This window comes from Neofelis nebulosa, chromosome 7 (assembly GCF_028018385.1).
Source record: "Neofelis nebulosa isolate mNeoNeb1 chromosome 7, mNeoNeb1.pri, whole genome shotgun sequence".
NCBI lineage: Eukaryota > Metazoa > Chordata > Mammalia > Carnivora > Felidae > Neofelis > Neofelis nebulosa.
In genome coordinates this window covers 133,747,150-133,765,172 of record NC_080788.1, presented here as the reverse complement: position 1 = coordinate 133,765,172, position 18,023 = coordinate 133,747,150, and the positions used below count along the sequence as shown (strand labels likewise).

Sequence of the window (18,023 nt, the reverse complement as noted above, 5' to 3'; positions counted from 1 at the left end):
AGGCCCATTGGCAGGAGCCTCCAAGAAATAAATGTAAAGACTAGGGAGGGGGTAGGAGCATCATCTTTGTGTTCTCCTTGCCATCTGGCCCCAATCTCTAGTAAAATCCCCTAATGGTCAAGCTAGCACAGGGTCAACAGGCCGGAGCAAAGCCCCTGAAGATGTGAACAGGACTTTAGGAAAGAAGTGAACATGCACTTGGGAAGCCAGGTGGCCACTGGTCAGCCTCCCAGTAAAGGAGTCGGGGGCAGGGTGGGGGGTGGGGGTGTCTCCAGCTGGGGGCCTCCGTCTTCTCTTAGCACTTCTCGGCTTCCCTCTTCCTCCCGCTCCCCTTGTCCTTATCTTATGTTGCGTGTTTCTTTTCCTGGGATTCGGTGAGTGTCTGGCCTCCTGAAGGGAGAAGGGGTAGATACTTTCTGTGGTGCAGCCTCCATACTCCTGCCCTGCCAGCTGCCCCCGAGGCCTGGAAAAGGTGGAAGGTGATTCCTCACCAAAAAGGTTCAGAGGCGGCAGACACCCAGCCCCGGTGGTGGAGGGCAGACGGCCTGCCTCATGGTGTTTGTATGCACGTGTCCCGGTGTGGACGTGGGTGCATAGCATTCAGGCGTCCCCTCTGCCCACACACGGGGAGCACAGGTTCGCATCTGCACAGAACTGCCTGTGCCCCGCCCCCAGGCTGCGCTGTGGCCGAGCTCTGTTTACAGAGCCTCCTCATGCAACTATTTATAGCCCCTCGTTTTCCCCTCCTGGGCTAGGATGCTGCTTGAACAGGGGCCACCAGGCTCGTCTGTCTGCTGCTGTCACTTCCAACAGTAAGAGCCTGGCTTGGGTGACTTGAAAGGCTTTTCCTTTGCCATCGACCTTCATAGCCGCCCCACTTAAGGTCACCGTACAGCAGCCACTTAAGATTGTTTCCTCTCTTCCTTCCCTGCGCCCAGCATCTGCAAAGCTAGCTCGGGGCTGGCAAACCAGCCACCGTCCACAGTCCAAGCTGAGTAGATCGTACAAAGGAAACTTCTCAAGAAACTGGTGAGAATCACAGTCAGCCAGGCCCCTTTATCTTTGAGGGGTCCCACAGTGCCCCAGGGGAGCTCAGCCTGCCCCGGACCCTGCCCCTGGGATTACTTGAGCTGGCTCCTTATGGGTCCCATCAGTCTCTCCTGGCGACCGGGTGCTTCACTTTCAATGAGGCGGCAGAGTGCATCTAATCAAAACCGCAGGCTTCAACATTTTGTCCCCACCCCCATCCCCCGGAGCCCCAGTGATGATGTTATCTTTTCCAGACTTTCCACTTTGCAGCATGGGGAACATTCTAGAAGGTATGCTGTTGTGTCTCGCATGTGCTATAGGACACCACTTCCAGAAAACTCAGCACAGGACATTGCTGCTTCATTATCTCTTGAACTTTGGATTGTGCTTCTAGACCCATCCACCTCTCCTTCTCCCTTCAAAGTAGCCATATAGACTGATTCCAGCTTCTAGAGTCTACTTAAGTACCTGCTTTGCTGTTCCCCTCTGACAAGCCCTGTGAGTCATCTTTAACCCCAATGGAGGGATTGTTAGGAAGTAAGATCACCATTCTCATCTTCAAAGGCTTATATAATCCCTAGTTGGAATGTTCCCAGAGAGGAACTCTGGATGATAAACAAAACAACAAAATGGGACAGCAGAGGTGAGGGAAGGAGGCAGCGTTCCACACCCCCTGGAGCTACAGTGTGCATCCAGCACACCAGGCACTGGAGAAGAAAGGCGACCAGGACGGAGGCTCCCCCATTCCAGCCCCCTCCCCAGCATCTTTCCAAGTAAGCAGGTGGAAAGTCCCACTTTGGGAAGGGGAAGGATTATCGGAAGCACTTGCTGCTCAACTTATGGCCTCTGGTAGTGTCAGCCAGGGCTGCCCTCCAAAGGCAGCAGGAGCTCAGAGGTTAATTTTAGAAGCCGTGAAAATCAAGGAAGCTGAGCATCGGGAAGGAGGCTGGGGAGGCTGGGACGGGGCCACACCGAGGGTGGCAGAGCGTGGAGGGAAGTTTGTCTTGTGCCACAGACGGTTTTCTTGGGTCCTCCAGGTGATCACGCTTAGATCACGGTGAGCAGTGCTGCTTGGTTCACTCCTCTTTCTGCGTGTTACTTCCTTATTGCCTAAAAATAAGTAAGTTTAGAGTCACTCTACACTATAAGAGAAAGGGGATGGTCAGCAAGAAGTGGGAGCCGTGGCGCCCTTGTCCTTGGCGCCTCGTCCCAGGAACCCGAGAATCTCAGAGATGTGTCTTCTTGTGTGTAAAAGCTGAATGTTGAACTGATCTTACAGGAAAGGATGGTTGCTGGAGGCCTGTGCCTTTTGCAGTGACCGCCACAAGCATATCCAGTTTTCTCACTATACTCTTCTGGGCTGGAGGGCTGGAGCCATGGTACAATTTCAGTACAGTTTCAATACACTGGGTGGGACGGGCTGGTTGTAAAGGGCTCGGTCTGATTTACCCTGAGGGCAATACAGAAGAAAAGGAAGGGATAGATAGACCGTGCTGATAGGAAAACAGCTGAGGAATGGATTCATGCTCCCTCCGAGTCCCCAGAACCAAAGACTGGTTAATATGGACCTCACAGACATTTTAGACAGGCTGTGATTCGTTTTCCAGAAGCCACGTTCCTGATGCTTGGGGATGGAGACAGGAAGGAGAAAAGATGGGAGAATAGTTAAGTGTCACAGCTGGCTTCTGGCAGCCCATGAGCAAATATGAACACATCACCATCCCAACATGAAAAGCGCTGCCAGTGATGAGGACTGAGAAGTGCCAGGTTTGGTTGGCAGAGGCAGCATTCAGTTGCAGCTCATTTGAGAGCAAACTCCAGGAGTCAGGAGAAGAGCCTAGTTTATGTGCCAGAAGTCTGTGAGGTTCAGGAAATGGCTCAGGGAAAGCCTTTTTAGTGCTGCGGAATAGCTTCGTCCGTGAGATTCTCTTTGAAGTGAATACACTTCATTAATCCGGAAGATGTGGGCAAATGCAGAGTTGAGATATCTAAAAAGCATAAAACGCTGGAAGAATTTCTCCCTGTCTTGACCTCCCCCCCCCCCCCAACACCCCCCTTAGGCCCTGTTCCTTATAATTAGTAAGAGGAAGATAGAGAGGTGCATGGGATAGTGGAAGGACGAACAAGATGGTGATGAAGAGCTTATATAATGGACCGGCTGCCGAACTAAGCAATTTACATCAGTCGTCTTATTTAACACTCAGCAACACTCCTATGAGCTGTTTATACCAGGTTTGCAGCTGAGGAAACTGAGGCACATGAAAGTTGAGGCACTTGCCCAAAGCTGCAGAGCTAGTGGGGAGGCAAGACTGGGGTGGACGGAGGCCATGTTGCCCTGAGCTTGTACTCTTAACCACTGCAGAGCACTTCTTCCCTGGAGGCTGAGATGAGCTGAGGACACGAAAAGACCCTGGTCCCCAGTCCGTGCTCACTTCCTTTCTTTGTTCCTCTCCCTGTAGGGCATCCCCCCGGGGCATAACAGTTCTAGGCGCTTGGGCAGAGGACTCTGGGCTTAGGGCACTGTCCTTGGGGTTGCTTTTCTCCTTTGGCTGGCAGATGACTCCCTGGCCATGCTATGTGACTCCCATCTGCTGTCTTCACTGTCCAGGGCACCCCAGTCTTTGTCCCAGAATTATAGGTGTTTCAGGTATTTCTCACAGGGGTGACTCTGACATGGGACCAGAAGCCCCATAAGAGCTGTCACCGTTCCTCCAGCTATGTTCTGTGACCGGGAAGATGGCTAAGTTCTTCCAACATGGTCTGGGTTTGTTCTGTTCTGTTCTTGTGGACTTTGGGCTCACCTGGAATGGAGAAAGCACAGGCTGCCTCAGGATGCTCAGGGGATGTTGGTTATGTTGATGTTGATGATGATAATATTGATGACGAAGAGGTAATTTTGCATAACAGTAGTGCCTTTATTAACTCAGTTAAATCTCCACTCTGTGAGATAAATACCATTTCTGTCCCCATCCTCTTAAGTGGCTTGCTCAGGGGACACAAGCAGTAAATGACAGAGATGGGATGCAGACCCAGAGATGGGATGCAAAGATGGTGTTGGACCCCTCCAACATCCAGAGTCTGGCTCTCAGCCACCGTGCTGCAGACCTTTTCCCCCGCTCAGAACCCTTTCATGGTTTTCCCCATATCCATGGGATGAAGCCCAAACGCACCTCATTCCCGCAGAGGGATCATACGCTTTAGCCAAGTTAGTTTTTGTTCTTGTGCACATCGTAATTTTTATTACTTCCAGGCCTTGTATGTGCCGTTCTTGTGCCTTTGAATGCCAACTCTGATTGGAGTTCTACAGGAAGTCTTCCCAGACACCCTTTACCTCGGGTTAGATGCCTCCATCCTTCATGCCTATAGGCCGCTCGCCCCGCTTACCACAGTGTATTTCCATTGCCTCTTTAATTCTCTGTCTGTCCCACTTAGCTGTGGCGACCCTGCGTCCCCTTCATGGAATACATAAGCAGATACTCGGTATGTTAATCCATGCATCGATACAGTCTGTATATGGGACTGTAATAATTTTGCTGGCAAGAATTACGACTGTGGTGCAGATTTTAAGCGTTTAAGTGATTTTAACAAGTAGTCCTTTCTATCAGATTTGCTCGCCGTTCTAGATGAGATCTTTAGTGACTGATATCTTCACTGGTATTATCAGAATGGGACTGAGCCTGTGGTTTCTGGCCATTTCAACGAGACTACCATACGGCAAGATAACTGAAAAACCCTCTCCCGCGATCTCCAAAACAGACAGACAAACTAAAAGCCTCTCTTTTCAAGCAACCTGAAGCCTCTTCTACAGACTCTAGAGTCCTACTGATTTTTGCATGTCTGTCCTTGGGAATTGCTGGTATTTTTCCTCCTATGTTTTCTTCTAAAACGTTTCTAATTTTAGTTCTTACATTTGCATTATGATCCATTTCTAATTAACTTTAGTGTATGGCCATGAGGTAAGGACCAAGGCTCATTTTTTCCTGAATGGATCGCCGGTTGTTGTAACTCTGCTTCCCCTCATCGTATTGTCTTGATACCTTCTGCCAAAAGTCAGTTGGCCACATATTTGTGGGTCTATTTCTGGATTCTGTTTTCTTCCACGATCTGTGTGTCTGTGTTCACACTAATACCACGTCGTCTTGTGGCTGTAGAGGAGGTCTTGAAATGAGTATGTAGATCAGTTAATATAAATTTTAGATGCTCTTCCTTAGAAAGAACTCATCAACGAAGCAAAATAGGCTACTTCCCTCCAGTATTACATTATAACAGGTTTCATGCTTTTAGATACCTGGTAAGTCTCCTGTCTCAGATGATCTGCTATCCGAAACCAGGCTGATAGTAAGGAACAGGTAAGAGTTCCTGATCTAGTTCAGCCTACTGTCACGGTTAAATGTGGTAAGTGAATGGAAAGATTCTGGACCCCTGGACTACATTAGTAGTACCTGGTTTAAGTGCTGGTTTTTGTCTCCCATCCACCTTTTATAAAACCCAATAGCAAGAGCCTTACACAAACCTGGAAGAGAAATAGCAAAAAATTCTAGCAAGAGCCACAGAATTCTCTAGGAATCGGTCTGTATAACATCATCCATGTTCAGGAGTGGACATTCATCCTACATGAAACACCTCTAGTTAAAGGTTCAGAAAATTTATGGAAACATGCCCTTAGAGGCCTAAACATTACAGGAATAAAAAGTCTGTGTTTTGTAAAGAGTGTTCTACACAAATAATACTGACTTTAACACTTAATATCCAGAAGGGTTTTCATTTTTGTATGTATAATTTTCTAGAGGCTCTTTGTTTGAGAAGGCATGATTTATCCACCTTGCCTCTGGATGAGACTGTGCGGGGGGCTCCATGGACACAGCCAGAGCCCTGGGGACTCAGGACATTGACGGCAGAAGGGTTCCTAGGACACTGTTCCGAGAAGGAAGAAGAGATTTCAGTAACTTGCACAAAGTCACACAAGAGAAACTGAAATGAAAGCTAAGACTCCAAGCCCTGCCTCAGTGCTTCCCAATGCACGCCTGGCCCTGGAGACACACGGAGGAGGGTTGGTTGTACAGTAAGAATATTAGTTTGAACCTAATGAAACTGCTGTCTGGGAGGTCGAAAAAGATGGACGATCGGGGATGTCCTGTGGTTCCCCTGTGGTGTAAACCCTCATACAGGGGTGAGCCCACTGTGGGTTTGTATGGGAACAGACATCATCTGATGGGCACTGGCAAAAAGGTTGGCTTACGATTGCTCCAGGGATGTGTGTATTTAGGAGAAGGCGGGATGGTGAGAGAACTCTGGGGAGAATTGCTTGGGGAAGCTTCGAGGAAGGAGGCAGTGGGTCCTCCAGAGTGGGCTGTGCATGGTTCTGAGACGGGAGCCAGAACCACCCTGCCAACCGTCCACTCCCAGCCACAATGAGGAAGGGGTCTTTCCTCCGGCGGCCGAAATCGTTGTGGACACACACTGTGTTGTGAGCACTGAGGTGCCAAGTAGCTTATAAAATCAGCTTTGCTTTTCTTTTGGCTCCTGTTTTCTCTTGTCAGGTTAAGGACAGATAGAAAGATGTTCTCAGCTTCTGACCATCACCAGAGAAGCATGAAGAAATGCTTTTGTTTGGTCATTGCTATTAGAATTGTGTTAGTGTTCTCGAGATCTTGTTAGGGTCTGAGTGGAAAGAAAAGCTTATATTTAATAAACGCAAGGAAGTAATGTTTGAAGCCCGCTTTTGAAAACTCACCCTTTTTTAAACCAACGCATCAATAATTTGATTGTAAGGTATTGGTCTGACATGGCTGACCAAATCTCTTTCTTGAGGCGTGGTATCTTTCTTTCCCCTTCTACGTGTGTGTGTGTGCGTGTGTGTGTGTATGTGTGTTTCTATCACTGCTCACTCTGTGTGCTTATAATAATCACTTTCTCTCTCTTCTTTTCTTTCTCTCTCTCTCTTCCTGATGTATCCAGAATTTCTGACTCAAAACAGAAATGTTCACCGTTGAATTCATGTGTGGTATCTTCTTCCGTTTTGTTTTTCCAGTTCCTCCAGGAGTGATACAAAATGGAGCACGGGTACTGAGCCGCGGGCTGTTTCCTGGAGTTCGGCCGTTGCCAATCACTCCCATTGGAATGACGGCAGCTGTGAGGTAAGGGAGGCACTCGCTGGGCAAAGCCTGCCGGAAGGAGTGGGAAGGGCATCATGTGTCCCACAGGGCCACTTGGGATGAAGAGGACCAGCCTCTAAGGAGTGAAGACAATCAACCTGGTTTGGGTGTTAAGAAAAGGCCAAGTAGGGGCGCCTGGGTGGCTTACTCAGTTAGGCGTTCGACTTCGGCTCAGGTCATGCTCTCATGGTTTGTGGGTTTGAGCCCTGCATAGGGCTCTGCGCTGACAGCTCGGAGCCTGGAGCCTGCTTTGGATTCTGTGTCTCCCCCTCTCTCTCTGCCCCTCCCCCACTCTCACCTTGTCTCACTCTGTCTCTCAAAAATAAATAAATGTAATTAAAAAAAATTTTTTTTAAAGAAAAGGCAAAGTAACTCCCCAGGGACCCCAATCCAGCTTCTCCTTCTGGGCTCAAATTATCTTAGTCTCTTTGTAGATGAGGAGATGAAGACAAATTAAGCTTTTTTGTTGAAGAAGGTGGGACAAGGTGGGGAGAAGGAAGTGGTGAGCAAGTTGTTCATTAGATTCTAGGCTAACTGGTCTACCTCCGGAATGAAATGCAAAATCATGTGTGAAAAGTGCCTTTGGTTAGTGGGATAGAAATAACATGGGGCATCACTCCCCTGCTTCCAAGAATCAGGTCAGTTGCCAAACCACATGAACTCTTCCTTGGGAAATTTCCTTCTTCCATCCTTCTTATCTCCACTGCCGGCCCTGGATTAGGGTCTCTCGCTAGCTTAGACCTTTTACATGTGCCAGTGTGGATGCTGCCTCCCATTTTCCTGCCGCTTCTCTGCCCATTCCCGCCCACCCATCACCCACTGTCAGACTCATTTCCTAAAATGTGCCTCTCCAGCCGTCTGCAGAAACACCTTCCATGGCTCCCACACATCAGCCTGACATAACCCCAGTCCTCTGGTGTCCTCGAACCAAATTTGTTCCCCAGATATGTCTAGCGTTGGCCGATCTTATCCATTCGGTTGCCTCTATGTAGACTTCGCTCAGCCTCCACATGCACCTCCTTCAGGGTCCATCACAAAAATGATTGCTTCACAAAGCTTTTCAGAACACGGCCTCTGAGCTTGCCCTGGATGAATTTCCCTTTCCTTTGAAAGCCCCCATGTTTTGGTTGTGGCCCCTTAATGGGTGACTCAGTGTAGTAAAATTCCTGTGTGTGTGTCCTTCTCTGTTGTCAATGGTTCGCTTGCCGTAGACAGGCTGGGTCTCACGTGGCTGATGGCTCCTCGGGTTTGCCCAGGCTCTTGCTTGGAAGGCCTGTCACATTGCCCCCCTCCACAGCATCATCTGCTTGCTCACTCTGCTCTGTTGGATCAAGTTTGCACCTGAAGACCGTTTTTCTTCCCTAGAGTGTCATGTCCCAGAGGAAACCACCCCAGAAAGTCTGTTCGCTGGGTCCTGAGGGAGGCACAACGTCGAGCTCACTCGTGTGAAACAACCGCATGGTGCTTTCCCACTCACTCTTCTGGCAAACCAGCCTTGTCTTGCCAAGATGGAAGTCCCTCGGTCTTCAGGGCAGACGCTGGTGTCTAGGACCTGATAAGGAAGGAATTTGGTTGGAATTAGAATAATAATAATAGGGGCGCCTGGGTGGCTCAGTCGGTTAAGCGTCCGACTTCGGCTCAGGTCATGATCTCACGGTCTGTGAGTTCGAGCCCCGCGTCGGGCTCTGTGCTGACAGCTCAGAGCCTGGAGCCTGTTTCAGATTCTGTGTCTCCCTCTCTCTCTCTGCCCCTCCCCTGTTCACGCTCTGTCTCTCTCTGTCTCAAAAATAAATAAACGTTAAAAAAAAAAATTTTTTTTAAGAATAATAATAATAAAGTTAGAAAACCACTTATCATTTCTGCTAGCCCAACATGATGATACTTTCCAAAAATATATGGAAGGCCCTCTCTTATACTTCTCTAGGATCTTTCTTGGTTATCTGCAGGTCAATAATTCTTCAGTTCTTAAATGATAAGCCTTTTCCATGCAGCCAAAGTATCAGCACCTTTGCCTCACATTATGAGAAACACATTCCATTTTCTTTTCTTAACATCTTTTCTGCCTCACCTCCTGGCTTACCTTTTTGGTTGACAGGACTTTGAGACTGTAGACTGTTTGCATGTGGAACAACAATCTATGTTCATTAGCATATTCTAAGTGTAGATTTCAGTTTGTTGTCTTGAGCAGTCTTTCGGTGCCTGCCACGTGGATCTGGATGTGGCTCCAGCCATTCCTCATAGAAGGGCACAGAAGAGCCAGGCGCATGGGGGGAGAGAGACATGAGACCAAGTTGGCCTTCAGCAGGAGCCACCCCCTAATTTTAATTATTACCCTCGTGGTGTATGTTATCATACATTTTACTGATTAGTACTCCCAAGAGGCATTATTTAAAATGCTGATTTTTTTTGTTGTTGGTGTTCTAGTTATGTTCTGGTTAGAAGATAACAAAACACCACAGCAAAACAATGAAGTCTTGTCTCTGGTTAAAGAGCTGCCACTTATCCAGTCCAACGAGCACCTCACTTTGGCTTTTCCACAGTAAAAGACCACAAAACAGGTTTCAGGTGCAGTCAGGAGACAGAGATAACACTAGGTATTCAATCAGGGAGACTTTCATGTTAAGAACCATTAACCAGATAGGAAGTTATTAACCAGATAACTGAAAGGGTGAAAAGAGATCTCCAGGTGTCCTGGAGAAGGTAGTCACTGGAAGGAGCCGCATCCCCTCGGGCTAAAGAGGAGAAAGGGAAGAGGTTGGGATGGTTGCCCCATGGGAGTGGGGCTCAGACCTCAGAAGAGGAGCTGGGGTCGGAGATCCGGACCTCCGAGGGGTACCCCTCAGCTTGGGCTAGAGGCTCTGATCTCAGAGGAGGGACCTATGGAAGGACCAGAGGGATGTTAGGAGATCTCGGGATCTCCTGCTGGCGCACGTCCTCTAGGGGAACATGAAGAAGTTGGTTCTGTAAGCATTAGGAGGACCACAGCTGGATTCAGCAGCTACTACAGGAATGCACTGCCACTACAAGTGAACAGGACACACGCAAGAAGGAGCGTGTCCTTTCTTCCTCCACCCCTTTCCCAGTCTCTCAGTGGCAACTCCTGTTCTCCAAGCCTAATGTGAAGCCAGGTGGTGCAGCAGACGTGTGGCTTGAACAGCCCAGCCCCAGCCCCAGCCTTTGAAACACTGTAAAAGGGTGCGTTTGAGGCTGAGTGAGAGTAGCTGCAAAATGGCACAACGTGTCTGTCCACTATGAAAGCACGCAAGGTCTCAGGACCTTCCTGAGCATCAGAGAAGTTGTCACTAAATGTGCCACTGCTGTTTGCAAAAACTAGACAGGTTACCATAAAGAAGAGATGACCAATAAAGAAAACCATTGTGCGTTACCAATGCATTGTTCCACTTCAGTGTTAGGAGAAATGAAGGGGGGGAGAGGAGTGTTGTGTGCTCTCTGTAAGGTCAAGGACCCTTGCTTATAATACTTTGCCTTCTTTATGTCCCAAATGCCTGGCAAATAATAGGCACTGAGATGCTTCCAGAAAGAATAAACATAAACACAGCCACGGAGGTATCTGCAGAATCAGTGTCTATCTAAAACCCACTAATAAGTTTTCTGGGGTGGGAGTGGGGGACGGATCTTGTTTTGCTCTTTCACAATTCACTGTAATTTTTTTTTTTTTTTTTTAATTTGACCATGTGTCAGCCGAACCTGAATTCAGCTAAGGTTAAAAGGCAAACAGCCCACAGGAGACTAAAACAATAGCAGATGTCTGCCAGACCCCACGACAGTGACCAAGGGATCCTGGGGGTGTTCAGTGTTTATGTCACTGCCCCCATCAGTTCAGCCAGGGATGGAGGGAGGGCCAGAGACTCACCCACTAAAGACCAATTTCCGACTCTGCTTTGTGTGACAGGTTTTCTGTGTGAGTCTAAGCGACTTCTCCTTAAGCGAAAATATTTGTCTTTCAGGGATTTTTTTTTCCACCACTGAGTGGCAAAGGCCATGTTTGTTTGTCTTAACTCGGAAACTGTTATTGACATAGATGAAGTGTTACTTTTATTAGCTGATCATTACACAGCTTGTATTTGCTGGGTTCCTTTGCATATAATTATGATGTGAAATCTCCTTGTAAGAGTATCTGTCAATAGTGTAATTGACTTTACAGTGTTGACTTTTTACTCAATAACCTCAGAGATTGGCCCATCCTTAGTTGTTGGAAACCTGCTTATTTTTAAATTTGCCTGGGCGTAGAGTCCTCAAGACACATTATCCTCAAAATAACTGCTCACACGTCTTAGTTTTATGGCTGTGTCTTCTGTGTTCCCAGTGAAATTCCTTGCAGAGAATACATTGAATGGAACAAACGATTATAGCCCTAGAAGAACTGTTTCTGGCCCTCTTGGGAAACAGGAGCCTCAAGTTTCCTACATTTATAGCACTCTGGGCTGCCTCCCAGGTAGGGCCCATAGCAACTCTCTGGGATCTGGGCCACCTTGCCTTCAGCCCTTACGGCTCTTTTTTGACCCATTAAATGTCCAAGGCTTACCAAAGAGGACTGGGAAAAAACGGATGGGGGGGCGGCGGGTAGGAGTCCTTCAGAAGGCAACAGAGCCCAGAAATCACATATGAGAACTCAGGAGCCAAGGTTCTTGGGTCCTTAGCCTGTGGTTGCATGATGTTGGACAGGCCTGGGCTTCTCATGAGAAAACCAGTCTTACGGGTTATTAGGGTAACACAGTTATGTTACTGACACAGGGTGTGCGTTAAGTAGGTGTTTGATAAATAACATGGAGAAACAAGACCAATTCAGAAATGGGCAAAGGACGTAAATAGTCATCTCTCCCAAGAAGATATACAAATGGCCAAAACACATGAAAAGCTGCTCAGCATCAATAATCATTAGGGAAATGCAAATCAAAACTGTGAGATGCCACCTCACGCCCATTAGGATGACTCCTAGAAAAACCAGAAAACAATGAGTGTTGATGAGAATATGGAAAACTTAGAATCCCTGTACACTATTGGTAGGGATGTAAAATGGTGGAGCGGTTGTAGAAAACACTATGGCAGTTCCTCAAAAAATTAAAAATAGAGTTACCATATGACCCAGCAATCCTTCTGAGCATGTACCAAAAAGAACCAAAAGCAAGGTCTCGAAGGGATATTTGTTCATCCACATTCATAGCAGCACTATTCACAGTAGCTGAAGTGTATAAGCATCCCAAGTGTCCGTCAACAGATAAATGAATAAGCAACATGTGGCGTATACACACAATGGAATATCACTCAGCCTTAAAATGAAGGACATTCTGACACGTGCCACAATATGAATAAACCTTGGGGACGTTACATTAAGTGAAATAACCCAGTCACAAAAAGACGAATACTGTATGATTCTACACATACAAGGTATTTAGAGTGGTCAAAATCATAGAGAGAGGAAATAGAGAGGTGGTTGCCAATGGCCCAGGGAGGGAAGGAATGGAGAATTAGTATTTATTGGGGCCAGAATTGCAGTTGTATAAAATGAAGAATCCCAAGGTTGGATGGTGGTGATGGTTGCACAATATTATGAATGTGTTTAATACTACTGAACTGTACAATGAAAAGTGGTTAAGATGGTAAATTTTTCATGTTTGTATATTTTACCACAATAAAACCAATTGGAAAAAAATAAAATTACTAATGTGGGGAGCCTCTTGGATTCATCTAGCCTGCCCCCCATAGACCTTCCCAGGTCTCCTTTTTGAGCACCTGAAGCTTTGCCCTAAGTCCCAGGAAAAGGCTTGCATTGAGCTTATTATTATGCCAAGAAGAATGGCCATTGGTTTTAAGGAATGATGGTGGTCATCCGAACGAGAGCAAGTTTTAATTTATAAGAAAGTTCCATCTAATCACCGTCTGAGCCTGCTTAATTGCATTTGGACCTCAAGTGAAAGCTGCAATTCCTGTGGAACATGAAGCAAGTCAGAAATTAATACTCTTACTGTAATACAAACATTAATACTTAAGGTCCTGTCAGAATACAATCATCAGGAAAACTCTCGCAGCCTAAGGTCTGCTCCTGGTCATCTAACTTTGTCTTTCCCCTTGAGAAGATGTTTGTAACAGGAGTTCAGGAAGCCGAGAGCCTTCAGTGTTAAGATAGGGTGTGGTCTAGCTATACAACTTGAGGGAAGATTTGCCACTGGTCTTTTTTTTTTTTTTTTTTTTAAGGAAGTATAGTTGACACACAATCTTCCATTAGTTGCAGATGTACAGCATAGTGACTGGACAAGTCTGTATATTTTGCTGTGCTCGTGACAGGTGTGGCTACCATCTGTCACCATGCAACACTATTAAAATATCATTGACTGTATTCCCAATGCTGCACCTGCCACAGGTCTTCTTTATACTGTATTTTGTTTTGTTTTTAAAGACCAAGCACCTGTCAGCTTATACCTTCTGAAATCATGGTCTTTGAAGGCAACTCTGAAACTCAGGATTAGATTATGCTCTGCGGTAGGAGGGAGAGAGGAAATACTGCGGGGATAGTATGGTTTATTTTTAATTTCTTTCTGAGTTCATGTTGGTAACTGTAGGAATTTGTCTATTTCACCTAAGCTTTCAAAAATATTGGCATAAAGTTACTCATAATGTATCTGTCATCTTTCAAAATACCTTTGCAGTTATGTCCCTTTTTCATTCTTATTTCATTTTAACATCACTCTGTTTGCTTAATCTTGCCATAGCTTTTTGTTTTTCCTCTCAAAGAATCAACTTTTGGGTTTTGGGGGTGGAGGTGTTCATTTATTTTATTTTTGTTTTCATTTATAGTTTCCTTTTTTAAATTCTCTTTTTCTTTGCCTGGATTAGTTACCTTCATTTTAAACTTTTCTTCTTTTTCTATAAAAGTTCAAGGTTATAATTTCCTTGAAATTACTGCCTCATTACATCCCATAAATTTTGATACCTTTATTTTCATTATTAACAGCGCAGAGTACTTTCTATGTCCATTTTAATGTCTTTGACCCACAGATGCTTTTGGAAGTGTGTTTTTAAATTTTCAAACCCAGGAGAAGGCGGTGGTTTCTTATTTTTGTTTTTAGTTACCCCTTCAACACTGATTACTAACTCTAAGTCATTGTGGCCAGAGAGTTGATCTGGAAGATACTGGAAATTTGTGGAGACTTGCTGTATAGTCTAGCATTTATCAGTCTTTATAAATATTCTATGTGTGCTTCAAAATGATAAGCCTTCTTCATTACTAACACATGTTCTGTATGTCTATTAGATCAAATCTGCATGCTAACCGTGTGGGGGCGGGGGGGGGGAGAGGGAAAGGGAGGGAGGGAAGGCATGCTTGGTCAATTGAATACTGAGAATGATGTATTAAAATCTCCCATTACAATGTAGATTTGACCGTTTCTCCTTGTAGCTCTTTCAGTTTGGGCTGTAGGTATTTTGAAGCTATCTGCATGGAGGAATCCATGTTTAGAACTGATGTAGCTTCCTGGTGAATTGAACCTTTATGAATATTTAATAACTCTCTTTATCCGTAGTAATGATTTTTGCCTTAAAAATCTGTCTTCTCTGGTTATAATATAGCTGTACCAGCATGGCATGATACAGCGTTTTCCATCCTTTTACTTTTAACCTTTGCTTGTCTTTGTGTTTTAGGTTTTTCTCTTGGAAACAGCTTTTAAAAAACAAATCTGTGTTAATGATCTTTACCTCTTACTGAAGGTTTTTAGTCCCTTTTTAATAACATATTTGGGTTTATTTCTACCATTTTATTTTTCACTTGTTTGTCCTGTTTTTTTTCCTGATTCTTTTTCCTTTCTTGTATTATTTTAAATCGATCAAAAGCTCCCACTCCCCCCTTTTTTCCTTCTAATGGTTTAAAAGTTATACATTTTGTTTCTCTTCTTTTAATGTTGATCCTAGAACTTATAACATGAATATTTTAAAATGTTTAAAGTTAATCAATACTTTTAAACTCCTGATCAATACAAGGCCCTTGGAATACTTCAGCTGCTATTCCCTACCTCCCAGATGATGTGCTACACTTGTCCAATACTGTGGTTCTATTTCATTTTGGTTTTTTTTATGTTACTTAGTCATTGTTATTATTGTGTTGTTCAGTCAATAGTTGACTACATTTTCTCTGCTTATCATTTCTTCTCACATCTCGGACCTTTCTTTTTGGAAAATTTTCCTTGTGTCCTGAAATACATTCTTAAGAAAGTCCTTACCGTGACAATCTGCTTTTAGTTAAAGCCTTGACAATTTTTTGTCTGAAAACATATTTGTTTTGCCTTCATTCTTAGAAGATAGCATTTGATGCTTCTTCCGTTCCTCTCTCACCTTGAGAATATGTTTCCACTTTGATCTACCTCCCTCATTTTATCTTAACCGATATTCTTCTTTAGGTGATGTGTTTTCTTTCTGCTACTTTTACATCTTCTCTTTTTTTTTTTTTTTTTTTTTTAATGTCTACAGTTTGACTATGATGTGTCCAGATATGTATTTCTTTTTGTCGTCCATGGGATTTGTTGGTTAAATCTGAAGATTGGTTGGTACCTTTCATCAAAACAAGAGAATTCTCAGCCACTTTCTGTTCAGGTATTGGGTCTTCCCCATTGTCTCTTTCATTCTGGAACTCCAGGTGGATTTATGTTGGATCTTCTTTTGTATTACATCATGCCCAATCTTCCATATTTCTATCTCTTCATCTCTGCTGCACTGTGTATAGTATCTTTAAATCCATCTTCCAGTTCACTGCTCTTTTTTACTAACTTTTTCTCTTTCAGCTTCATTGAGGTTTATTTCAGGGATTATATTTTTTCATCTCTCGCAACTCTGATGCTTTCCAAAATCTGTCTGCTTCGATTTCATAATCTATTCTTCCTAGATCTAGTATATTTCAATTCCCTGTTTTATTTCTGCACTCATTCTTGACATCACGTACCTACTTATTTCAATATTTGCCAGCTTTGCAGTTCATACTGTATAGTTGTTTTTTCTGTTGTCTCTGGCTTATAGTGGCTGTTTCTTTTGTGTTTATTTATTTTTTTTATTATTATTAACCTCTGGTCCCTGAAGTCTTATCCATGGGAATTCTTTGTGGCCTGAGCTTAAAGTATGTTCTTCCAGAAAGGGTTTGTATTTTCTTCTAGTAGGCACCATTGGGCACTTTAAATTAAATTTAGCCTAAGGTCTTTGGGTCTACACAGTAGAATTCTGGCCTCATCCCCACAAGACTCAAGGCTTGTGGTTAAAAAAATCTCGGGAGGCTTTTCTTGTTTCTCATGCCATCTGGAACTGAGAGTTAAGCCTGGCTTTCATCCCCATTGCCTGCCTCTGAGGGGCAGTTACTTTGGTCTAGGACCTCATTGAAGGTATCATCATTCAGAGGTCTTAGCTTTTTACATTTGACATTTTTACATTTATGCATTCCCAGTGGCCTGCTCGCTGGTATGTTTGGTGATTTTAGGTTCTGAGCTTTCTCCTTGAATATTGGATTCACCTTAGTATGTGGGAATCCTGGTGGCTTAAATTCAGATTGCATTCTTCAAGAGAGGATTTGCTTTCAAACTTGTGCTGGGAGCCTAGGGATCAGTACACCTGAGGCCACTTTAATCCCCTTCGAGGAGCCACAGTTAACTGTGGAACTGCCAAAATCCATCTTCTTTGGCTTTCTCTCTCTCCATCGCTATAAATTTGGGCTCTTGTCCCAGGGCTGCAGTAGGCTTTTACTCCAGAGAAACGAGAAACCCTGGCTTTCTTGCTCACCTACTGCTCCTGTTTCTGATTTTGTCCTTATTTTTTAACCTTTTGTTTGTGTGTGACGTTCTTTTGGTTCAAGTGTGTTTGCCTGGGTTTCTAAGATTCCCTTATTTTCCAGCAAAACCAGCCATGACTTAAAAACTATGTTGCTGTACTTCATCCAGAATCTTTTCTGGGGTAGTCAGAAGAGTGTCTTCTAGATGTCTTCTCTGCCACCCAGCTGGAAGTGGAACTCCCTGGCCATCTCTTCTCGTCCATGTCTTTCTACCTGTGGTCGGTTTTAGACCAAAGAACTGCACTAGCTCCAGCACTGCCGAAGAATCCCATTAATTGCATGCTTGGCCAAAGTCAAGAGTTCTCAAGTCAACCCCTTGGGCAGACAACTTCACCCTAAATGATAGTCTCTAGATTTAAAGCCGTCGGCTCCAGAGAGAACCTTGTGCACAGGTGAAAGGTGGAGGTGTTACATAGAGTTCTACTGTAGCGGGACCAATAATGAACCAATAGAGAAGATACAAGATGGCCGTGTCCCATCAGAAGCTGTAGTTTGACTTGTTAGTCGCAAGCGTTGTTCATTCTCGGCCTGACCTAATGTGATTTCTCACCTTTTATGTTCGATATTTCCTATTGATTTGACCAGAGAATGAATACCAAGTTTTTGAGATTAATAACACACGGTTTTATCGAGGTCTAGTAAAATCAAATGGCTTTAATTTAGGCTAACATGATCATTGAAAATGGTGTCACACCTAAATTCAGAGAAGTCTGAAAAATGGCGGGCATTTCAGATGTATCACGTGTTCGTTCTGATGAATGAGTTTTGAAGAGGTGGTTAGAAATTTACCTTCCAACGTGTTCAGGATGACTGGTTCCTTCTTTTAAGTATGTGGTGTCCTATGATGACAGCCCCTGCTGGACGAGGCGTTTGACATCAAGTCGGTGCGGCTGGCTTGTGCCGCCATAAACAGCATGGCATCAAGTTATTAATCATTGAAGGAGCTTGTCACTTCCTGCTGAGTTGGTGTGGAATTTATGGATTCTGCACCCATGCTACAGTGTCAGGGAGAGAGA

The 18,023-nt window shown here is 44.8% G+C and overlaps 1 protein-coding gene across 5 annotated transcripts in view; it reads left to right on the top strand.

Moving 5' to 3' along the window:
* The window catches only part of FOXN3 (forkhead box N3), a 286,211-nt gene that overhangs the window by 257,602 nt on the left and 10,586 nt on the right, over positions 1–18,023 (top strand). For all 5 annotated transcript variants that reach the window (XM_058739974.1, XM_058739975.1, XM_058739976.1 and 2 more), the window contains one exon: positions 7,061–7,166. In XM_058739974.1, coding sequence (XP_058595957.1) covers positions 7,061–7,166 — 106 coding nt within the window. The remainder of the gene's footprint in view (positions 1–7,060; positions 7,167–18,023) is intronic.